This window comes from Magallana gigas, chromosome 4 (genome assembly GCF_963853765.1).
Source record: "Magallana gigas chromosome 4, xbMagGiga1.1, whole genome shotgun sequence".
NCBI lineage: Eukaryota > Metazoa > Mollusca > Bivalvia > Ostreida > Ostreidae > Magallana > Magallana gigas.
This window is the reverse complement of record NC_088856.1, coordinates 31,645,620-31,670,355: the sequence shown is the minus strand read 5'-3', so window position 1 is coordinate 31,670,355 and position 24,736 is coordinate 31,645,620. Positions and strand designations below refer to the sequence as shown.

Genomic DNA, 24,736 nt, shown 5'->3' with positions numbered 1-24,736 from the left:
AGGATCCGTCGATTGTATGATCCGTGCAAGTTTGCTTAGATAGGAAGCAGGGATCAATGGTAAAGAATTAGACCTGTTTAAAACCCAGATTATTCAACTAGACAAATTAACGCTAGAACATACAGCATCTTAATTATGCAATCCTCAATGCATCATCTATGCACATCAGATTGTGTGGAGCAAGGGTCAGCTAGGATATAAAGAAGGTGATTTAAAAACCTTCAACCTAAATTGCCGACTCCTAGGTAAGTATATACATTTTTATTGATAATGTAGTAAGATCTCCGACTTCGTTGAAGGACACTAAGTTTCTTGTACTAGGTCTTTGTGTTTACAAAAACTCAACTCTAATTGAATTATGAATTAGTTATCAATTAATTTCTCTATGCTAAAATGAATGGACATTATTCTTTTTTTAAATGTTCTCAAATGACTAAGTATTTTCATTATATGCAGATCATTGATTTTGATAAATAGTTTTGTGATCGAAACCCACAGTCTGCTTTTTTACATATGACGTACAATAGGGACTGGAAAATTCAACAACTGTTAATTATAAAAGAGATTTAACAAACAATTGAAATTATTAGATTATCAAATATTTTTTGTGCTTGTACAGAAAATGTATAGAAACCCAGGGATAAAAAAATCGAGCTGTTTTTTTTTTTACTGCACTGAAAAGGAGTCTGATCAATCAAACCTGCCATAAACTTCATTGGTTACTGCAACAATGTTAAAAACATTAAATGTGTACTCGGAAAAGGATTTTCAAAATCAAAAGTTTCAACGAGGATATTTAAAAAGAGAAAATATGGGAACTAGGAGAAAACAACACAGTTATTTTTGTTTGCCGATGTTCTGTTTAATTTTCTGTAAGTAGATATGAATTACAAATATTTTAATTCAATTTGGTGTTTTGTAAAGCGATATTTTATCCATAAGAAATTTTATATATCAAATGCACTGACATCTTATCTTAAATTGTCTTAACGAGTAAATAATTAAGATTAGTTATTATTGAAATAAAAAGATCAAAAGTTCGTCATTTTCTATATCCTCGTATTTAATTTTGCCTCAACTTAAATATTTGTGCTCCATATTAACAATTTTAAAATTCATGTTCATTGATGAAATACTTTATTTGAATTTATTTTCATGTAATGTATTAAAAAATCATCAGATTTTCTTTAAAATATTATCGTTTTTATAATTATGTAAAACATTAAGTTGAAAAATATTATTTAGTCAATAAACTCAATATGCAAATCTTATAGTGTCATGAAACTCCATATCAATTTCATCTAATATGTATTAAGAATCCTCTTTGATCGACTTTTTAAAGGAGTTTTCAAAAGAAAAAATGATAATAAGTTCATGATTATCCAAGCCGCAAATATGGTAGACGGACGTGACCCTTTTAATTCATTAAAAAGGTCGTTTATAACAAGTGAAAGTTATGCAAACAATCCTCACGAAGTAAACTTCTAAAATCTTAAAAATGACGAATTTAAAAAAAGTAGACATACAATGTAATTCATTATAAATTTTGTGACAAATTTTACTGTGGTTTCGTCAATATTTGTTGAATACTAATTTTCGTGAAGTTACATGTAGTTAATGCGTTGATCAACCATCTTTGCAAGCCACGGGTTTCCGATACACTTCGCTTCTCAGCGCAGTGAATAGGAAACCCTTGGCTAGCGAAGATGTTGACCAACGAAATTAAATATTTTCATTTGCAATATATTGAATTGAATTGCACATGCATCTACTTTATTTTATCTGAACACAACAAAATGATGCGTTTAAAGACAGTTTTGAAGGTTTCAAAAATTTTTATTATCCAAAAAAAAAAAGACAAATTGCCATAAACACACACACACACACACACACACACACACACACACACACACACACACACACACACACACACACACACACACACACACACACACACACACACACACACTCTCTCTCTCTCTTCTCTCTCTCTCTCTCTCTCTCTCTCTGTACACATGTAAACTAACTAATATACTACTTACTTGAGCTTGCTGTTGGAGACCAGCGGTTGCGCCCAAAGCCTACAGCATTGCCCTGGAGAGTCAGCTGAGAGAAGAACTGTTCTTGGGGTACTCAGTGCTACAGAGACCGTCCCAAGTCGTTATTGTGAAAGTGGGCTTCACTCTCTTAACCGTCAACGACTTGGTGGGTATCTTTATATATGGTTTACAATAATTTTATATTATATAAATAGTGCCTGTTTGGGAGGGTAACAGTTGAAATTGACACCCCGAGAAAACCGAAGCGGAGGTTGACAATGGTTTTCGAGGGGTGTCAATTTCAACTGTTATCCTCCCAAACAGGCACTATTTATTTTGTTATACTGAATGTCTTTTTTCAAATGTTTAAGAAAATTTTACTGCTTTTATATAGGAATAACGTGAATTCTACAGCGAACCGTACGCGCATAATTTTCGCGCATGTAACATTTTTTAATGTTACCCGTTGCCAAGTGCGTTGCTAACGCTGAGGGTAATAGTAAATATTATTAACTGCGTCTTAACCAATCAGATTTCAGTATTTAACATGAAAGTATAACAATGTTTAATATTGCATTTAACTAACGATAATTTTTCATTTACAGAACATCAAGGATCAGACCTTTTCAGTATCTGCTTTACTAACATTGGTATGTAAGGAAGTATTTAAATGTAAGCAAATCGTAACATTTGAAAGCGAAGCAAATGGATTATGGATTGCGTCTTCGAGAATCTTATGCCCTGTCGTCACTAACATTTTCAAATCAATCAACTCAGTCCTCAACTCAAATCCTTAAAAAGAAAAGTGCATGAATTTGTGGTCAAAACGCAGACATGAGGTCAAGTATTGACATGAGGAAAGTTGGTGACTGTGGGGCTTGATTTAAAAACATAAATACCGGAGCACCTGTCAGTATTCCCATTTATTGATGATTGCGTCAAACAGTAACTAACACAAACTTCTACTTTCGTAGACATGGATAGACAGTAGTATGGCTTGGAATGCAGCAGCAGGTCTTTCCCAGGACTACAGTAGCATTCGTTTTATGTTCAGCAATGAGCAACATGTCTGGAAACCCTCCATTTATGTAGAAAACTCGTAAGTTGTGATATTTGGGAGTTGATTTTAATCAACTCTCCTATGCAGTTAGCAAACCGGAAGTGAAACAGTTTTTGGACCTCAGCACAACCATTACCGCCGACAAAACCTAGTACTAGAAAATAATCGATATACTCGATGCATTGTTTTTCAAGAAAATATATCTACATATATAAATACCCTGTAAATAGTCCGATTTTATTCATGTGATGACAAGAACTGTTACAATGTAGATATTTTTTTTATTGTCATGTGTGTTCTTATATCAGCGTTCAAAAAGACTGATTCGCTCTCATTGATTATACCACAGCGCTACTTCTTCAGCGGTGGCGTTTGGAATTAAAAGCAAAATTTTCAATCTAAATACTAGTGCCAGTACTGGCGTAGATTAAACTTTATTATCATTTGTTTGATAAGAAATGTTTGGATGTAATTTTCAAATTACTGATGCTTAATGCATTGTAGACTTTGATAGCGTTAATCCTATTTTTGATATTACACAACACGCCATTCAAAGGTGGGTTTTCCATCTAAAGCTCGGAGTTTTTGTCAGATTGAAAAGCTCGAAAATTCATATTAGTAAAATTGTGCGTAATCATTCAAATAAAGTTTAGAAACGACTACTTTTCTGTTGCAGAGTTGAAGACTTATCTGTCATCACTGATTTGTACACACCTATGAGAATGCGTATGAATGGAAAGATACGATGGAGCACGCCCGCGATTTATAAAGTAAACTGTGAATCAGACATACGGTTCTACCCTCTAGATTACCAATCCTGTGAAATACGAATCACAACCGCTGGCTACACGGCAATCGAAATTCAACTTCAGTTGGAAAAGAACCCAGTATCGTTGATGTACTATACTGAAAATGGAGAGTGGGAATTGCTTTCAGTGGAAAGTGAGAAACCGCAAAATAAAATGGAGGATGGCGAACTCTTTACTAAAGTGATATTTCGAGTGAACATGCGCAGACGACCGTTGTTTCACGTGTTGAACACAATGTTTCCTGTTGCATTGATGGCCTTCTTGATACCCATGGCCTTTAAACTCCACGTGGATTCTGGCGAAAAGATAGGCTATTCTCTGACGGTTCTTCTTGCATATGCTGTGTATCTGTCGATGATTCTAGAAAACATACCAAGTACATCTGTCTCAATTTGCTTCATATGTGAGTATAGATAATTTCAGGTTTTTAAAAATATGCCAGCCTAGTAAACCAAATTATAAATACATGTGCTCTTAAAAGATCCAACGTATATTTCTTTTTTTTTTTTCTATTTCTTTAAATGAAGTCCATTATGATTTTAAAAAAATTGTAATGATTTCGGGGTTTCCTATTTCCTGTTCACACTCAATTCACACAAGTGGTTGGGTTTCTTCAGTAATAAGTAGCTCTTTGGAAATTTTACCACACGAGCTCTCCCTTTTTATTCATTTTTTCCAGCAATCTACCTGGCATCTACTTTGGCCGTTGCAACCATTGCTGTACTCTTCGTCATTATCGTCATCAACGTATACCACACCTCTGAAGACAGAGAGATCCCGTCTGCTTTACAGTCGTTTGCGTGTTGTCTACAAACATGCTTCTGCAAAAGACGAAAGAAACCTGGGCAAAAACGAACGAAAATAGAGCCAATGTGCATGCAAGACAACAAGCCCATCGAGAAAACACCGGATGTAGGTGATGATGTCACTATTTGTGAAGAAGAATTGACGTGGAAGGAGCTGGCACGTCTTCTCGATAAGTTCTTCTTCATTGTGTTCATGGCTACAATTACAATGTCAACAGCAGCTTTTATTGTAATCATATCTTTGAAAATTAACCAGTATTAATGGATTTAACTCCATGACTAATCAGGATGTTGATAACATGAACAGATAAAGTTTTAAAAAAACCCACTTAATTTATTTTGCTGTAGCTGCAGTTCGTCCATTCGAATTTTTTTAGACCGCGAGGTACATATACAGACCATCAGCTAATTTTACTGTTGATAAAAACGTTGTTTATTTCTGGCACTTGCTGTACTTCATGAAAAATAAATTTAAAAAAGGAAAAAAGAAGCGTTAAAAAATAACTTTACATGTATACTGCAGTATTGATTGTTACGTAATAATGTAAATCAGTTGTCTTAGTGAAATTTAAATCAATGTGCCAAATTAATTTCTGAAGTTATTATGAAAGGAAATAAATTACACACGTTCATAAACATGTTTATTATCTGACATTCAATAATCTTGACCTCACTTTAACGAAATAAAATGATGTTGGTCAATGAAACGAATTTATTTTGTCGAGACTGTAGATTTGCTTTTCTCATAGATTCTCATTGGGTTTGTATTTCATACGTCAACACTAATATTAATGAGCATTAATGAGACAGCCTCAACAGGTAACTACAGGAAGAGAAATATGAATAATTCAAGCAACTGCGTAAAATGACATTCATCATATATTCATTCCTGTATATTTACATCTACAAAGCCAAGTATTATTTCCTCTATTTCTTACGGAAACTTCTAGTTAGTTGATTGCTCTATTGAAACAGTCAGACTGAAATCTACACGCCCCATTTAAATGTCGATTTGTCGAAACCTCCATCGACCTAAGAAAAATCACGGACTGCACGAAAAAATCACGATTCCCATAGGAGACAATTTGGCTGTGTCTTTTAGATAACGTACTGTTGTACATTAACAGTAATTGAGTTCATTTTACTTACATTTTACAATAAGTTTATTAATTTGTTAAAAGAAAGATGAAATATAAACAATAAAATGCTTTCTTTTGTGATTCATTCGGGTTATGAAGGTAGCGATCATTGCAGCAAAAAATCCGTAACCCGCGTATTTTTTCTGCAATCACTCGACCTTCATATCCCGCATGAATCACCAAAGAAAACATATTGTTTAATTATTCAGATTACGACATTACAGGGACATGCATAGTACAACTACGACCGACATAATAATTTTTTAAACAGAGAGAAACGATGAAATCACAACTATTACTAGTATTCCATTTAGTTAAAGTCTGATTTCTTCATACAGGCAATGATGTCGGAGTAAATGTGAGAGGTTTTGGTTTACCAAAAACAGTTACTTATATATCTCAACTGCTTTGTCAAAGTTTCAATAAGCTGTGTCCATGTGAAAAGTGCATGTCCCTTTTGTTGAGAATGTATTGCTAAAACACCCTTTTGTACTTGCGACAAAGTAAATTTTTCATACCCCCATATCTTGCACATTGACCAAACGTGTTGAGACACAATTTTAAATTTTGACCAATTAAAATGAAATTTGTCGCTTAATTGTTTATCTCCTTATTTACTTCAGGAAATCAGCGTCCTTGGCTTTGTGTTCAATCAGCAACATAAATCGAAAATGACTATAACATCTTACTTTTTTATTGGATAGGTTTGCTTGTTTTTTTTTAAATTCAAATCAACTCTAGTTTCAAATGTTACCGTGAATAATCTCTATGATAACATTCCTTAACATTAATCAGACTCCGATGAGTCTCGTTGTGCATGCAAAATCTGGCACGTCTACGAGCAGCTCAAAATCTCGAGGATTTTGTCCAGTTTTGCAAATACATACATAAAAGATCCGCCAATACTTAGTACTTACGTACGTACGACTATTAAAAGACTGATCATTTGTGAAGCGAATGACAAACTGGTTTCAATTTTTTTAAACCCCCTTGCTAGTTTTAATGTTTTAATCTCACATATTTCTATAATCACGTCTTCGTGTTTTGAAGATTGTAATTTCTTCTAATCTTCTAATCTCCCCTTTACTTTGATTTATTAAACAGTGTTGTTTTATACTCAAACGAAACGACCTTATAATTATATATATGCTACAAGGATAATTATGGAAGTCAACAAGAAAATATACAAAATTGTGTTCGTAGTTTGCAGTGAGTATCTATTGTCATGTCACAATTAACCAATTCGATTTTTTACAAAAATAATTGACAAAATCATTGTGATTCTAAAAACGGTTAGCGGTCGAGGTTGCCCCTTCCCTTCCAATCTTTGATTTGAGATAAATAAGTACATGCTTCAAATTATTCCATTTTTTAAATTTGACAGAATATCAGTTTCTGCACCAACTTAAGTCAATCTTTATCCTTCTTCACTTGATACATGTACATGTATAATTGAAAAAAGAGGATTTTACGTAATGTGGCCAGTATACATTAGATTTTCAAACATTGATTCATCTGAATACCATATGTCATATTCTACGCTCCCTTCGCTTAGCCATCTTATAATACATGTAGAATGAAAATCGATCAAATGATCTTACCAATGTACCATGCAGAAATAGATTTTTTTCTTTTCGCTTTTCATTTTCTGCTTCAAACCAGAGACACATTATGAAAAAATCCCACTTACTTAGTATTTTAATGTAATCAGTATCACTTATAAGCATTCATTTCAGGTTAAATTCTATTTGAGTCTTAATTATTTTAATCAAAGTTTATGTCATTTATAGAGTCCAAACAATCATAACACCATCCCCCCCCCAGATACGTATTTGATTTTACCATTTGCCTCAATGTGTGCTCACCATTCCTCCAAGGGGGAATGATATGTTATAGTCTGTCCAAAGATATTTATGCCACATATTTTGAAAATTTTTGATATAAATACACATAAGTAGAAGTGCAATTAAAATCGAAAGAAAATTTCCAAGATATCTTCATTGTTGCATTATCGTTTTTCACTCATAAAAATTCAAAGGAACGAAAACTGATTTCATACGGAGATTTTTTATGGGGAATATTTACATCTTTTCTCCGTTTGGAAGTCACACGGAATTATCATCCGGATAATTCATCTCTTATGCAATGGAAAATCCCCGTAGACTTTTTATTTTTATTTTTTTTGTCGTCTAGAGGGGGTGTTCAAAAGGGAACTCTTTGGACTTTTTCATGCTATTGAATGAACATCGTTTGAACCCAGAGGTATTCACAAATATAGAACTATTGAAGAAAACGTGCGGCATACATATCTTGGGACAGATATATCATATTAGAATAGCATCATTTGACATGTCCCTGTCTGTTTCTTTGCCTTATAGGTTTTTGCACGACGGTGACTTTTGGTCAAAGTGTCTACTCGATAACCCTAGAGACAGCATTAAGAACGGAACTATTTTCAAGTTATTCCACTCAACAGAGACCAAACAAACAAGTTCTGGTGTACGCTGATTTGACTCTGCTCACTGTCAACGACATGGTAAAAAAAAATATAGTCAATAACACTTTTACTATGTCATTATTACTTTTACTATGTCAATAACACTTTTACTGTGTCAATATTACTTTCATTATCTCAATATTACTTTCACTATTTTAATATATGTTATTTTCCGTTACATTTAAATGTATATTACAAATTCATTTTTATTTCTTCAGAATATCAAAGACCAGACGTTATCTGTATCGGCACAGTTGGGATTGGTATGGTATCTTTTATCAAAGCTGCCAAGGTGTCTGCTACCTTTTCACATAATCCACAAATTGTCCTTCGTTGATCATATAAAGACTTGGGCTAAAATTTATCAAAGTGCCCCCTCCAAAATAAAACTCGAAATCCCCGATAGCTCAGGAGGCCAATAAACTAACCATCAGATCATCCGTAAAGTTTTAGATATGAATTGTTTAGCTATAAACTTCGATTTGAATAAGAAAAAAATCCATTTAATTTAACCTTTTTAATTTATTAATTTTCAATATATTTAAAAGGAGCTCTTCTTTAGAATGAGACCAGTACAGTCTTGAAATGGCCACGACCGTCGATCCCTCTTAAGAAGGATTAGTCGTCAACAGATCATCCATCAGATACATCCTGAACTTTGGCACTTCATATTTTTTAGCGATTAATTATTTGTCAGCAAAGTTCCAAATGAAATTTAAAATTCTCTCTCTATACATTTAACATTTATAGAGGTCTTCCTTTAAAGGAGACTGATAAAGCCTAAAAATGGCCATGACCAGCTAGCTCTCTTAAAACAGATATTTTCTGCATGTAGGATTTTTTGGTAATTATTTTTTCTGTATAGGACCAATTACGGAGGCTTGTTTGTAAAAAAATTAATTACCAGACGTAAACGATTTCTTAAGCTATAAACTCTTAATTATTCAAGAAAACATACATAAATTTTAGCTTTTAAATTTGAGTATTTTCCAGTATCTCTATATAGAGCTCTCCTTCTAAAGGAGATCAATACAGTCTAAAAATGACAACGACCATTCAGCCTTCTTAATCAACGTTTGTTTATGTTTCTCCAGAGTTGGTTGGATGAACGATTGAAATGGGACACTGGTCGAACACAAGACTACAGCAGTATTAATTACATGTTCTCCACGGAACGGTATACATGGAAACCTACCATTTACGTAGAAAACTCGTACGTATCATGTCTTAATCTGTCTGTATATAAAAGTATTCTACGGATTTACATTCTAATCAATAAGATTTTTTAAATACATACAATAAAATATATTCAAAGCAATCAACAAGAATAGATGGAGAACAAATTCCTATTCTGATAATTTCGATCTTACTCGCAATATCAGTGACAATCTGAGATTCTTTAACAAACAATAGGAGAAATTTTTGTTTTACCTACTCGTGTTCTATTTGGTTCTTTTGTTTGCGATTTCTTTGTTTTGTTTGTTTGGTTTTGTTTTGCTTTGTTTTGTTTTTTTGTTGTTTTGGTTTTTTTTTTGTTTTTTTACATCCCTGTTCTTTATTTACAGCAAAGCTTACTGTATTCTGAAAATATTTCACACTGTAACAAAACGGGTCAAATATTACTGAAAAAAACGTTCAATTCATTTGATAACCCTTAAGAAGCTATGAATGATGTAGTCATATGTAATGTTACAGTGTCGAGGACTTGTCTGTCATCACTGATCTGAATACGCCAATGAGAATGAACCAAAAAGGCCTTATAGAATGGAGTACGTCCGCCATTTACATGGTCAGCTGCGAGGCCGTCATCACGTACTATCCTCTAGATCAGCAGATCTGTGACATCAAACTGAGTACGACCGGATACACCTCTCTACAGATTAACCTCCTGTTAAAGGCCAATCCAGTCGATCTTCTGTTCTACTCCGAAAACGGAGAATGGGAGCTTCTGGCAGTCACTGGAACAAAGCCAGACGACAGAGTAAAAGGATCGGTTTCGCATTCGAAAGTCACGTTCAGCATCCACCTACAGAGGCGGCCGATGTTCCACGTGTTGAACACCATGTTCCCCGTGGTGTTGATGGCTTTCCTGATTCCTATGGCGTTCAAGCTGCACGTGGAGTCCGGGGAGAAGATCGGGTACTGTCTGACGGTACTGTTGGCGTACGCCGTCTACCTGTCCATGATCTCGGAAAACATTCCAAGTACATCGGTCTCCATATGTTATCTGTGTACGTATTCAAAACACGGTTTGATGTAAATCAAAGGGAAACAAATCAGACAATTACTGACACGCACTTTCTATTCTTCAATGTTTATTGTTGAAAAAAGGTGGGGGTTTCATTGAATGACATACTACATGTGGATTTGATTCGTATAAAAAAGAATAAGATTATCTTAAGACCCTTAGATCAATAAACTGTATAATTTTCCCCCTGCAGAACTTGATTAATTACATGTAGATACATGTACCATGCATAAAATATGTACATTTGTATTTGTCATTAAATGTGACTTTGATTTAAAAGTTTGGGATTTGAGTATATGTAGACAGTTCGTTTTAAAATTACCAGATCTGTAGCAGTCTGACAATGCTCGTTGCAGATAACTACTAAATGAAAGTAAATATGTCATTGAAAAACAATGGTAATTCAAGAGTTCATTGCGAAATGTTCATTTATGAAATTGCAAGCGAAATTTCCAGCGATGAAAAATTCAAGCAAATGAAATGGCAAAAGTGGTTTCAGTTTTAATTATTGTCTTCCAGCTATTTACCTGGCGTCCACCCTCGTCCTGTCCACACTGTCTGTTCTCTTTGTCATCCTCGTCATCAACGTTCACCATACGCCCGATGACGAACCGATGTCGGACAGACTCAAGTCGGTTGCTTTAAAAATGGAAAAGTGTATATGTAGGAGGAAAAGAAACGAATCTGCAACACAGCCAGTAAAAGTGGCACCCGCAACAGAAGAATTACCAAAGGGGAAAAAACATGGCGCCTTTTTGGAGTCATGTGACCCAGAGGAAGAGGAAATGACGTGGGTCCGATTGTCTCGTCTGCTAGATCGATTCTTTTTCTTGTCATTTATGATAATAATTTCGGCTTCTACCATTATCTTTATTTTTCTGATTTCTTTTCAAATGATAACATCATAGAAAACATAGACAAACAGATTTTAATGAATTGTAGGAAAGTAGCTGTGTAGATTTTTTATGTGTAAAGTCAATGACCCCATTAATATTTTTATGATCTTCATTGATTTCTGCTCTTTGTTTTCTTAATTGCTTCAAATGATTCCCTATATTATTCATAAACTTAGATCAATTACCATCCAAGTTCGACTGAAAGTTCGTTTTTTTATATCCAAAGTTCTAATGGCGGTCGTTGAAAGACATCTCACTCACTGTCAAATTTAAAAAAAAAACGTATTTATTTAGTTTGTTAATGAAGTAACGCATGATATAAAACAAGTTGTTATTGATAACGATTGGGGTTTAAATATCTCTGTTTATGAATGTCGGGGTATTTAATCGCATACTGGTCAGGTACGAAGCCTAATAGAATGCTTGGCAATGACCTGAAAGATGGAAAAACTCGTTGTTTTGTTCGGTAAGTTTTATCTTAATTTCATGTCTCGTGTACTCATGTCTAAATTAAATTTTGTTGCTGAAATATACACGCATATCATAGTTTTGAGTTTTTACATTCATGTAAATAGTTTTCCGTTTTTATCAATTTCATTTTTGTTCAATAAATTTTCTTTTAATTCTGTTAAAGAACTCTGTTGCTTGTTGATTTTTAATGAAATTCTATGGGTTACTTATTTTTAAATTTAATATTGTTTTTATAATGAAGACGAGTGATTGCTATGATGTGTTAACAAATGAATGAATACAACAAGTGCTCTTTTTATGCCTCAAAAAGGAAAAGCTTTGTCTAACATCTGATAAATACTTTTTTTTTCATAAATTTACTTTTTATGAAATCGAAAGGTTAATTTCTATGACCTTATTATGTGTAGAAGTTCGTTATAAAGATCGCTATTGTTTGAAAATTTTTAAAAAGTTTTACAAAACTTGCCAGAAGTAATTTTTATTCCAATCCTGTATTTACTCAAAATTGAATAAAAGTTATATTACATACACATGCACTAGTACTTATTACAGGTGTACATAGCAATGACATTATAGTATGTAACATGTTACTATCACGAGAAATTTACAATTTACAATATTTACAATATACAAATATATCATGCAAGAAAAATTGTGAAAGTACTGTTAACGTTAGTGTGGATGGTTTAGGAGGAGCAAAGCGTCTTTAAAATGTCCTTAATAAATTTTGAAAATTTAAGGTTTAGTTTAGCATTTCTACTTTATTTAATGTTGTATTATATCATTGAAATGTTGGAATTTTCATATCATCTCTTCAATAAAATGATATTCAAGTTGTTTAAGAAATAAGTTCATTCTATTTACCTAAGTCTTTAAATGATCACAGCTCTTGGGTATAAAATGCCGCGAATGATACATGTGTCATGTAAATTTTGAATTTACTGGGTGAGTGTAAACATGACAAAGTTGTCATGTTGTATATTGTGTAATAACACCCACCCAGTAAATTCAAAATTTACAATATGACTCATGTATCACACAGTTCTTGGGTATGAATGTAGTTCGTATGATACATGTACTATACAATAATAACTTTTTAAATATTCAAAAAAAAAAAAAAAAACCAACAAAACTTTTTAAAATCAATTTGTAAATATTTTCTACTATAAAAATATGATTACAAAGATTTATTTTACATTTTAATTCATAGAAAAAATAAGCTAAAAATCTTTGAAAAATAATGATTATTTAGATAAACTGATCTCTTGTCATTTAAATGGCACGAATGTCGTCCTTTAAAAATTAAAGCTAAGAGGATTACCTTCAACAATCGTTTATTCGGAATTAAGGGAAAGAACTGACCTCTTTCAAAATAATCCCAGACCTTCCTCACGTCGTAGATACGCCGAGAGATCTCTGAAACAATATTTGCCTGTCGAATTTTATTGACTTACTATCTTCTAAAGAAAATGAGACGACCGACTTTCTTAAAATTTTATCTTAAACGTTTCCTTAATCTAGAGATTTGTGTCAATCTACTTCACAAATATGCAATATGAAAAATGTTCATTTCTTTAAAAAATGAATTGAAGTATTTCACTTGCAGTCTTTATCCATTCATCCTTAAACAGATTAATTGGAGATTAAATTTAATAAAGTCTAATGCAACCATCTATCTCATTGATGTCATTCATAGCTACATGTATGTTTCTTCAAATACGTTCCAATTTCAATGAAATTTTGAGAAATAAAATCGTTTCAAATAAAATTAATGATAAATGAAATTCAAAAAATATAGAGCTTATTTGCAGAAAACACTTGAATCTCAAATTTTTGGTACATTTTCGTGTAACATGTCATCAAATGTCAAATAAATGTGTATTTATAACATGCATAAATGAACTATTTTATCTGGCTGAGTTAACTAAAAAAACCCACATCGAAACGAGCAATAGATGTAACACATGTCAAATAATTGAAATTGAGACGTGTGTGCATACCACACGTGTAAGCCGACAGTAGTTTGACATGAATATGGCAGTATGATCAGCATTTTAATTAAAAAACTAAAAAAACCAAAAAAAGAAATAAAAAAATCAAAAAAATTTCATTTTTTTGTCTGTTTCTCAATAAGTTATCCCTTATCAGCATTTGTCAGCCATATTGATGACGTCAGAGATGTCCAGCCGTCAGGCCGTCTTAATGTGCTGTCAGTGTGTTGCTAAAGGTTTTTTCCCCCCGGATGTTGGGGGTTGTGGTTTGGGGATTCAACAAGTACAAAAGAAATAAATGTGCATGTATTATATCAATACTCTAAGTCGCTTAGATTAATTCTTATTTCAACTTCCTGTGTTGTCAAACACTTCATACATGTATATACTCAAAGAATGACTACCTGCATATACATTTCCCAAACGACAGTTGCTGGTCATGTCACATCATACCGGTATGTTTTTGTTGTAAGATCATCATCATCGACGTCATCAGCATCACCTCGTTGTCGTCTCATCACCACCACCATTATCGCCATCATCATCATCATCATCATCATCATCATCATCATCATCATCATCATCAATTGTCATCATCATCATCAATTACAGTTGACCAATCATCATCATAATTTTTGTAGCACTATACACTCTGGTAGCCGGACAGGGGGGTAAGTCATCTCCCCCGGCCTACACCACGGCACTGGAGACTGCCCTGAGGACGGAGATATTCACCGGGTACTCCCATCTACAGAGACCCATGAAACAGGTCCAGGTGAACATAGAACTCACCCTGCTCACCGTCAATGATCTAGTAAGTATAAAGTAGAGGCAATAACTATTATCTACATTATAATTAACCACAAAGTCATTAGCGTACAGCGGTGCCTAGATGTTTCCTTTAAGAAGAATGGCGCACATCATAATAAGATTGAAATCATCGATCATTTTATAATGTTCGATTTTACAACCATGCCGTTATGTTACTTGCATGACTTTAGAAAATTTCAAAAACTGATGGTTAAACCCACACTATCAGACATCAGATGTGTGCAGCATATTTTAAGGTTGTAGTTTATTTTAATTTATTTCAAAAGAAAACACTTACACATATATCATAATAAAGGCGCCATTGTCCACCTTATAAATGAATTGAAGATTAAACGATCAATAAATTTGTTCATTTTTTTTTAATTTCAACGTACTATAAAACGAAGCCAATATTTCAATTACAACAGAATAATTGAAGGTTTATTTGTTAAAAACATCAATATTATTGCATGTTGAGATATAATCCATTATGATAATCATGCAAATATAAAAAGAATATCTGCATGGGTTCCAATCAACTTCGATGTTTCTATATTATTGGTTTTAATTACGATGATAATCCTCTCTTGTCAATCCTTTTATTGTCGCCTTGAAAGAAATGAACCTTTGTCATCGTCAGTTTTAATTAAAAGTAAATAGAAGAAACATTGATTAATTATTGATTATTCATTGATGATTCAGAGTAGAACGTTTAATTTTGTAGAACATCAAGGACCAGTCGCTATCGGTATCAGCTCAGCTGTCTATGGTAAGGATTTACTCAACCCAATACGATGCTCAGCGTTAATTAATAATAGAACTAACCCAAATTAGGTTAAATTATATTCAACGGAAAGTAATTTCTTCTGTAAGTTCCATGAAATAAATTAAACGGACCGATTTGCGCAGTATTTTAAATAATGCCCTGAACTGGAAAAGAGGGGAGTTGGGATATTTTAGCTGGTCGTCTTGAACAATGTTTAATATTCAGTTAAAATCAAATAAAAATATCAATATCGAAATTTGTTCAAAACCTTTTTGAACATATGAAATGATGGAGCAATGTTGATTGTTTGTGTGTGTATGATTTAGTATGTTTATCGTCAATATATTTGACATGTACATGTATACATACATATACAATAAATTGCTTACCTTGTTAATGTTAATTTTGTTTACAATTTGACAAAGACGATGAATTAAATGTTGCACCATGAAATCATAGACGCTGTATTCTGCATTTGAAACATAATTATCTTTAAATCAGCAAAAAAAATTTAATGAACAAAAACATATACTTACTTACAAGGGTTGTATGCAATTTGAACTCGAGACATTTATCTAACAAAATTCGCTAAACCGTAGAATGAAATGATTTGTCACACAATTAGCCCACAATTTGATTCCCCCAAAGCTCCGGCCATATGATTCAATTTGATCGCCTGCTTTTGTATATTTTTTAGCTTTGCTATGGTTATAAACGTTCTGATTTTCATTTCAAATTTTAAGACGTTTATTTTATTATTTATACAAAACTCTGATATTGTGTGCATTGATCGTGCAGTATATATCATTGTCATTAATTAACCATATGTAAATGTATATGTATTGAGTGATTAAGTAACTATCATACTATTCAAAACTCTAAGACTTATAATCATTTATGGTAAATCTAATATACATGTCATCGAGTGTCCATTCTATTTTTAGAAATGGCAAGATTTCCGTCTGATGTGGGATAGTTCTACAACTCTCTCTCAGGACTACACAAATATCAAATTCCTATTCAGCAACGAAAACTATATGTGGAGGCCATGTATATTCATTGAAAACTCGTGAGTCACTTAAATATTTCAAATATTATCTGACTTAAACACTCACAAAAGTCCCACAACTTATTAGACTTTTGTAAAATCATGAGAAATCTGATGGTACATTTTTAGCCTGGGAAATAAACACACACAGTCAGTTTTAGCGTATTACGTGTAGTTTATGATTTTTTGCATAACATCATCCTCCTCATCATCAAGGGGCAAAATTTGCCTAAACACCATTGAAAGGTTAAGTGATCTATACATGTAGTAACATATATCCCATAAGGCGGTCACTGAACCTTACACTCACATATTGTCGCAACACATTTAGCAAAATAATTCGATAGAAGGGTACTCGTGTTAAAAAATCCAGAACTGTAAACTTGTAAATTCGAATATACAATCGTGTTTGTGTGCGAGTCTGAGTATCTTATAGATACCTTTAAAAAACTCAGGCATAAGTACCTCAAGATTTGTCTCTGTTTCTTCGATCGTATTATGCACATTTTGCAGCTTAATCGTTTTTGTTAGTTCTTTGCACATTTTTAATCCTTAGTTTCTGCATTAATTGTGTATCATCACCCTCGGATATAGCACAAATGTAAAGTTTACAAGTTTGTCGAATTTTGACATGACCTTATATGCCAAATATTGCTTCTGTTAAAAGGTATGCCGTAATCGCCGGAATGGACCAAAATATACATAATATTTTGTTAAACTGTTATAATGAACGATACAATTTTCCCATAATTATATCATATGTGTATTTTCTATATAAAAAAAATCATCGCCCATATATGTACGTGACGGAAATGGTGACTTGCGACTAACAAAAATAAATAAATAAAATAAACAAAAAAAAATCCCCAAGAACATGAAACTAAGTCTGGCCGGGGAAATGTGATTATTTCTTACTTCTCTTTTATTTCATCAGAGTTCAAGATTTATCCGTAATCAGCAACCCGAACACTCCGATGAGATTAAACCAACAAGGCTTCGTACAATGGAGTCCTGCCGGAATCTACATGGTAAACTGCGAGTCGGACATTACGTACTACCCACTAGATTACCAAACCTGTGACCTAAAACTCACCACCTCCAGCTACACTACGTACGAAATAAGACTGCAAATGGTCAAAAACGTGGTAAATCTAGACTTTTACACCAAAAACGGAGAATGGGAACTCCTGTCTGCAACTGGCATGCAATCAGACGACAAGGCAAGGGGAGGCGAGTCGTTCTCCAGTCTTACCTTCCGATTTCACCTGCGCAGACGACCATTATTTCACGTGCTGAACACGATGTTTCCCGTGGCTTTGATGGCTCTCCTCATCCCCCTGACGTTCAAACTTCACGTGGACTCTGGAGAGAAGATCGGATATTCTCTGACGGTGTTGCTGGCTTACGCCGTGTACCTGTCCGTCATATCTGAGAATATCCCCAGTACATCTGTCTCCGTATGCTACATGTGTAAGTCAAACTCAAATCTATAACTGGTTTTTATTGGCACTTAATATTTATAGTGTTTGTCCGTATATTCTATAAGTTGAACCTTACGTAATTTTACAATTACGTAATGACATATTGTTATGATGATTTTTTCGGGGTTTTATCTTATCTGTGTTGCTGCTTTGAAGAAATCCTTTAAGCCAACAAGAAGAAAACATACATTTGCATTCAATGTATTAACATTAATTTTTTAACTTTTTGAAAATTTTTTTTACTTTACAGTTTTACTACTTCATGTGTTTATTAATACAGAATGATTACATGTCAATTACATTTTTTCTATATATGCAAAGCATTTGACACCCAGTATTTGTTTACTTTCAGCGATATACCTGGCCGCCGTACTGGGGGTGGGGACCATATCTGTTCTATTTGTCATCATCGTCATCAATGTTTTCCACACACCAGTCGAGAAACCCATCCCGAAGTGGACCAGACGATTTATCTCGCTTCTCATGAAAATATTTTGCTGGAAAGGTACCAGCTGCCATTTGAAATCCAATAAAACAGAAACCGTTGAAAAGACTCCCGTCACTGAATTCACCAAAACGCCTGTCATGACGTCAATAGACGAAGTCGAGGCGGAAGACGTAGAAGAGGAGACAGAAATGACCTGGAAGTTGGTCGCCGCCGTCTTGGATTATTTATTCTTCTTGATTTTTATGTTCGTTGTTCTTTTGTCCACGGTTATTTTTGTTTCTGTTATAGTCCTGAAATACGTCACGTATTAAATGTACTCTCTGTTAAATTATCAAATGTTATATATCTATACCATTAACTGTTTTTGTTAAAAATAGGAGTGTCCTCGTATTTCTGTACATGGTGTTCTGAAATAGTTTGCATAATTACGCAGTTTTTGTGTAAATGACTAATATTTTAGTTGTTTGACTTCAAACGTTGAATTATCGTTAAAAAAATAAAAACATTAAAAAAAACAATTGTACATGTACGACTTTATCTTACCTAATATTATAGCGGTCTCTCCCCCCTCCCCCCTCTCTCTCTCTCTCTCTCTCTCTCTCTCTCTCTCTCTCTCTCTCTCTCTCTCTCTCTCTCTCTCTCTCTCTCTTATTGTCATATCTCTCTCTCTTTCTCTCTCTCTCTCTCAGCTTTATGCACGATCGAATCAGAAACAAGAAACATATACATGTACGTATACTGTACATAGGTATTAGAGCTTTATCACTGTTTACCCTTTATTTGTATACAGCTTTTATGATAAATATCTTTTTTCATGAAGAAAATTATATTATATATATCAAACAGTTTTTGAATTCTTTTAAACGCATGTGCATAAATATCTTGAGCAACAGCCTTAAAGGTGGAAATGACAATGATACACACATAAACCCGTGAAACTTATTTGGTTTAGAACCATTAAAACAAGAGCTTGGACTTTGGGTAGTTGTGTTAAACAGCAATGTGACGCAGGCCTGTCTATTTCATTTTCAGCCACTCAGTCATAGCTCTCTGTAATCAACAAGATTTATCTGACTTTTGAGCTTAGACTACGCAATCGGTGCAAATTTCCCTTGAAACCGCGTTTTAACACAAGAAATGGATAGCTACTTCCTACTGAAAGTCCAAGGTCTTGTTAAAATGGTTCTAATGAGATTTACACATCGCTTTAAATTGCATTCAACCCAAAGACCAATTTCTCCCATTGATATTCGATGCAGACGAAAACGTGTGTTATGAACGAACGTTTGACGATTGCACCAATTAAGAGCAAAAGCAATGGATGGCGAAAAAAATTGAAATTAAAGGATGGTAATAATCTAGATTAACATCACAGATACTATTGTTGTCAGGGATTAAATGTTTCCTCATTTACCAGTTCACAAATTAAGAATAGGTGCGAACTATCGGATGATACACGCTGTTTCAAAGTTGGTGAAATATACAAAACATTGGGTACTGTTTGTCATGTTGCTTTTCTCTTCAATATACAGGCTAATATACATCTTTTAAAAAAAGGAAAAGCCCGTAAATATAAGACACACAGCTTTTATGGAAATAATAAAAACCCATACCGATCGTTACATTAGTTCCAGATGTTGGCCAGCAAGTTTTCTGTCATGTTTTGTTTGAGGTTTTTTTCTCATACGTTTGTTTCGTTTACGACTAAAATGTGGATTTAGGATTAAAGCGTTTACTCTCTGATAACCAATTCATATTTGTGTAAATTTGATAGATATTCGGATTTGGATTAATCCCCTTTTAAAAAAGACTTATGGACGTAACAAAGGAAAAATGGCTTATTTCATATAGATCTATGACTTGCATGAAAAAAAGCAAATTGTATCAACGAAATTAGTTCCGTTATTCTAGTATGCAGGATAAATTTTTAAAAAATATCACTGCGCAATAGATTTTTGAGCACGGTCATACAAATGACGTTTACACATTGCGTTTCCAGTCTCCAAAAAATTGAAATGACATTACTATTATTTGAAATTTTACGGTAAAGGTTTTTAGCAGCGCAATGTAATAATTCCCGCGGCTTTATTCTTTCGAAGAGTTAGATTCCTTTAATTAACGTCTGTATTTGTACAATTCCAAAATCAATGTAGAATAATCTCGTTAATTTTTTTCTTCATCATGAAAACACGAAACAAATATTATGCAACAGACAACAATTCATAAAGAATTTAATAATGACACTACAAATTATTAAATATTGGACCCGAATTTAGATTTGAAAGAAACTAACAATGATTGATTTTTTTTTTTTTCATTTACAAACAAATCATTATGACTGGATTGTATTATGAAAAAAGTACATCTTTGAGAGAATGTTTAACTAGGTTTGAATTAGTTTGATTGATTGCTTCGCGAGGATAAACTGACAGTTCGGGGGAAAGAAAACAAAATTTGGTGGGGGGGGGGGGGGGTATGTTCTGTCTTTTTCTGTCTGTTCTTCCCTGTCCTACTTGGGTTTTCGCATTAATTTTGTTTTTATCAATTTGCTTTTGAAATTTAATTTGAAAATCGTTGATTGCTTCTGAAAGCGAGTGGCCAACGACACATAAATGTACTTTCATCAAGTTTAGCTATCGAATGCTACGAAACAGACATTAACTTGTTAGTCTTTATCGATCCGTTCGTACTGCAATAAGTCGATCCAAATCAGAGTTTTAAACCGATTAGACAAATGTATTTACTGTTAAATTGTATATGTACCCGCAATATGTTCAAAAGATGCCAGTTTTTTTAATATACACGTATTCGATCAGTGCTTACTATCTATTCAAGATACATGTATATCATTATTATAACTATATAAAGTCAGGTACTCTCTACACAATTGCGCTGAAAAATTCATCCATTCATCATCAGTAGCATTATAACAAATGTTTGGGATATCAATGTATATTTTATACGTGAAAGAAAACAAATAACGTAAAATTATTTTTAAAAATCACCTTTTTTCAAAGAAATATAAGAAGTGTGAAGTATTCATATTCCTACTCTATCTGCCTTCTAAGTCTTTTTCACGAAAATATGGGTCATTCTTCGATTGACAATTTTTCAGTAATGAATGTTGCGGATATTATTACTATAATTATATTACTTTCATGATTAATATTATTTGTTAGCTATTACGTAATCTCTTTAATTATTTATTGTGTATGAGTGTGTTTTTCTTTTCTTCTAATGACGGATTGGTTATGCAACACCTGCATCATTTTAAGGATGTGTGCACTGTTTGCTAGTGACGCAAGACTGGTGGCAGTATTTGCTACGGACATGAAGAACTACATTTGCCAGTTTTCTTAACAAAGCAAGTGATTTTAACTTTGATTGTAACAGTGATCGGTGAAGCACAGTAAAAACTCAAGTAATTTAAAAGTCGAATATCTTGGATATGGGGTAACCCATATCTATTCTTGTTTGAACTTTAGTTTTGTATGAATAAATTTTTTTTCCAGCTATAAGACAGATTTAAAACTCTTAATGCATTAACGTGTGAAATAGATTTATCTAACAGTTTGTCTTACATTAAAATACTTAATTAGTTCAAAATACATTTATATTTTTTTCACAACTTTTTTTTCCCCCGAAAATTATCCCTACCGACCAAAATTTGAGAGACTGGGTCTGGAAAAGATTTTTTTGGGTTAAAAAAGATGGTTTTTAAAATGAATGATAAAAACTCAATTATTGCTGTCTAGAATGCATCTTTCTGGTACAAAGCCCCCTATATTTCCCTATATTATCCTTATTTTACCCTTTCTGACCCCTATATTACCCTATATTACATATATTGCCCTATATTACCCTTCTCTTCACTTTCCTTACCTTATCTTAAGCCACCCGATCGTCAAAAAATTATGTAAATGCAGGAGTTGTCTTCTCTGTTTTAGGTTTTCCTGTTGAATTCTTCTTTATAAATTAATAGTTTCGTTTTCCATAAAAGATATAATAGTGAAAATGGTTTCAGTCAACAGCATAAACGTTTCTTAACGCGATATGTTTCAGTAATTTTTTTCTCAGGGTTTCTATGACCGGTTTTTCTTCATTATACATGTATCAATTTTGCCATTGCCGTTTCGGATCATAAAAACAATAACTTTTAAAAGTATTTCAAGAGAAAATACTATTTCTTGTTTTCCAAACGAGCTGAGGCATGCTATTTTCTTCAGAGCATATAATCAAAATTGATGGAATGGAATTTTCCAGAAAATCGTTTTTTGTTCAACATATCTTTCCTTCGAATTCATGTTTGTTCAATTGAAACTGAAAACTACATGTATGTATTATAATATTGATTTAAAATTTTATATTGCTTCCTGGTAATTTTTTTTTAAATGATTATATTTTTTTGTTTCAGTCTCTAAACATAATAAAAAATCTTCTCGACATTGTAAGAAACACGATGAAAACAGCCGTCTTTCTCTCATAAAATTCGCCATCAATAGCGATTTAACACAATTAGCCGTCTCGTTATATTACTCTCTCGGCAATAGCTAAAACATCCACCAATCGGAAGACCTCGGACTTCTCGCACACTCAATGAATATGTGAGACATTCGAGGAGTTCCGAGTAAGTTACCCGCGCACCAACTGACGTCATCAAGAAAGCATTTAGTAGTTTTAATCAATTTGTGATTCTTCTGCTCCGACAACACTCATTTCTCGCTGGAAATCTCTAATGATCCGTTTAAGCCGCTGATAATTATCTGTCCTCGAACTATTTTTTCCTCTAGATGGGTGATTAATCGGACGAGGACACAACTAAGTGCAGACAGGCATGCGCATCTGATAGCTATTGATCAAAATATCAAAACCATATCAGACAGGTAACGCACCTGCCATTGTAATTGAACTTTGCAGCTGTCACATTTCATTATATGGATCCTATTCATTTGATGTGACATGTTTGGTTCATTCTTTATTCACTTTAGACTTAACAGCCCAGTAGTATTAACATAAAATGCGCATTTCATATCTACAATATGCAAGAAAGTAATATTGTAGAAATTACTCATTCCTTTTGTAAATGACGATAAATATTTATATACTTTCCAAGATTTTTATCTTTAAATCGCATTTTAATACAAATTATTGAAACACCGGAAGCTTTTTTTTTATCAAAAAAAAAATAAAAAAAAAATAAGATTCATATATTAATCATATTTTGAAAATGAAACTCACTGTTACTAGTACGCCATTTTCCTATATTTCTGGCAGTGCAGTTTCAATAAAAGTGGTATTTTTTAGAATGACAATCAAATTTTTGATACACACGTGCCGAATTTTGCTCAAGTATCAATAGTTGTTCAAAGTAAATACGGCATGGCACACAATGTTAAGAAATAAGATATTCTGTTAGTATTTCCTGATTCGCTTAATTAAATATTCTGTTTTATCCTAATGTCGTAAAAGCCTAAACCAATCGAACAATTTTAACACCAGGAATTTAATATCTGAGTTATGGAATCATAAATCATCCAACAACACCACAAAGCAATTTGATTTAATATTGTTGTCACAAACTAATTATTTACTCCAGTATTTAATCAATTCGAATTTTCGATACTTATAATCTATTAGCAAACTCTGCATACCCAGTACTGTACATATAAATTTTTTTAACACATAAGATCCGTTATCAGCATTTTGTTGCCATTTATCTAGGAGTCGTAATTTACATAACAACCTAAATGTATTTAGCAATATAACAATCCTGTAAATAGGATAACTTTTGGAGTTTATTAGAGTTTTTTAAGTTAGAAAGTTAGATCCAAGCTTTCTTCATATAAAAACAATCTCTACTTAATAAACTCAAGTATAAAAAAAATACCTTCACCCCTCCCTTTAGAAAAAAAAATAATATAAACCTTAAACTGCTTTAAGAAATATCAACTATTCTTTTGAAAACACAATTGTTTCGTGGCTTATGACTTTGGAATTTTATCAAAAGATCGTTGAGTTTGATCAACAACTTCGACAGCACAGGTATACCTGTCGTTATAAATTATATTTTCCTCATAATAAAAGCATTAAACCCTCTACCTAATGTATTATTGGGTAGATAGGTATATTTTCTATTGTGAAGAAAACATAATTATAATGTCTGTGATCTTCACATAATGATACATTATACATAATGATACATAATGAAACATAACGTTTTTAGAACA

General features: G+C 33.0%; 3 protein-coding genes across 4 annotated transcripts; all 3 read left to right on the top strand.

Moving 5' to 3' along the window:
• The first annotated feature begins 2,053 nt into the window (after window positions 1-2,053).
• LOC105335978 (neuronal acetylcholine receptor subunit alpha-3) lies at window positions 2,054-5,083 on the top strand. Its single transcript, XM_020070509.3, has 5 exons — window positions 2,054-2,205; window positions 2,645-2,689; window positions 3,014-3,138; window positions 3,776-4,311; window positions 4,588-5,083. Exons 3-5 carry the CDS (start codon window positions 3,032-3,034, stop codon window positions 4,974-4,976), a joined length of 1,032 nt encoding a protein of 343 aa, XP_019926068.3. The 5' UTR covers window positions 2,054-2,205; window positions 2,645-2,689; window positions 3,014-3,031; the 3' UTR covers window positions 4,977-5,083.
• A 1,876-nt stretch (window positions 5,084-6,959) lies between these two features.
• Window positions 6,960-11,507, top strand: LOC105335979 (neuronal acetylcholine receptor subunit alpha-4). Of its 2 annotated transcripts, none has more exons than XM_066082090.1 (6): window positions 6,960-7,059; window positions 8,232-8,389; window positions 8,569-8,613; window positions 9,445-9,563; window positions 10,046-10,581; window positions 11,118-11,507. In XM_066082090.1, the coding sequence occupies exons 1-6, from the start codon at window positions 7,017-7,019 to the stop codon at window positions 11,504-11,506; spliced, it is 1,290 nt and encodes a 429-aa protein (XP_065938162.1). In that variant the 5' UTR covers window positions 6,960-7,016; the 3' UTR covers window position 11,507. The 2 variants fall into 2 exon arrangements, with proteins under 2 accessions (XP_065938162.1, XP_019926070.3); XM_020070511.3 differs by having other exon boundaries at window positions 6,960-7,062.
• Window positions 11,508-11,855: 348 nt separating this feature from the next.
• LOC105335980 (neuronal acetylcholine receptor subunit alpha-6) lies at window positions 11,856-19,028 on the top strand. Its single transcript, XM_011440132.4, has 6 exons — window positions 11,856-11,960; window positions 14,598-14,770; window positions 15,491-15,535; window positions 16,477-16,601; window positions 17,515-18,050; window positions 18,414-19,028. Exons 1-6 carry the CDS (start codon window positions 11,936-11,938, stop codon window positions 18,818-18,820), a joined length of 1,311 nt encoding a protein of 436 aa, XP_011438434.2. The 5' UTR covers window positions 11,856-11,935; the 3' UTR covers window positions 18,821-19,028.
• Window positions 19,029-24,736: the final 5,708 nt, after the last annotated feature.

What these genes read in the sequence shown, in the direction of transcription:
- LOC105335980 (XM_011440132.4), top strand. Translation starts at nt 11,936, where the DNA reads ATGGAAAAACTCGTTGTTTTGTTCG. An exon ending in TGCTCACCGTCAATGATCTA is followed by an intron (nt 14,771 to 15,490) that starts GTAAGTATAAAG and finishes TTAATTTTGTAG; the next exon opens with AACATCAAGGACCAGTCGCT. An exon ending in TATCAGCTCAGCTGTCTATG is followed by an intron (nt 15,536 to 16,476) that starts GTAAGGATTTAC and finishes TTCTATTTTTAG; the next exon opens with AAATGGCAAGATTTCCGTCT.
- LOC105335979 (XM_020070511.3), top strand. Translation starts at nt 7,017, where the DNA reads ATGGAAGTCAACAAGAAAATATACAAAATTGTGTTCGTAGTTTGCA. An exon ending in AATTGTGTTCGTAGTTTGCA is followed by an intron (nt 7,063 to 8,231) that starts GTGAGTATCTAT and finishes TTTGCCTTATAG; the next exon opens with GTTTTTGCACGACGGTGACT. An exon ending in ACCATTTACGTAGAAAACTC is followed by an intron (nt 9,564 to 10,045) that starts GTACGTATCATG and finishes GTAATGTTACAG; the next exon opens with TGTCGAGGACTTGTCTGTCA.
- LOC105335978 (XM_020070509.3), top strand. Translation starts at nt 3,032, where the DNA reads ATGGCTTGGAATGCAGCAGCAGGTCTTTCCCAGGACTACAGTAGCATT. An exon ending in TCCATTTATGTAGAAAACTC is followed by an intron (nt 3,139 to 3,775) that starts GTAAGTTGTGAT and finishes TTTCTGTTGCAG; the next exon opens with AGTTGAAGACTTATCTGTCA. An exon ending in TGTCTCAATTTGCTTCATAT is followed by an intron (nt 4,312 to 4,587) that starts GTGAGTATAGAT and finishes CATTTTTTCCAG; the next exon opens with CAATCTACCTGGCATCTACT.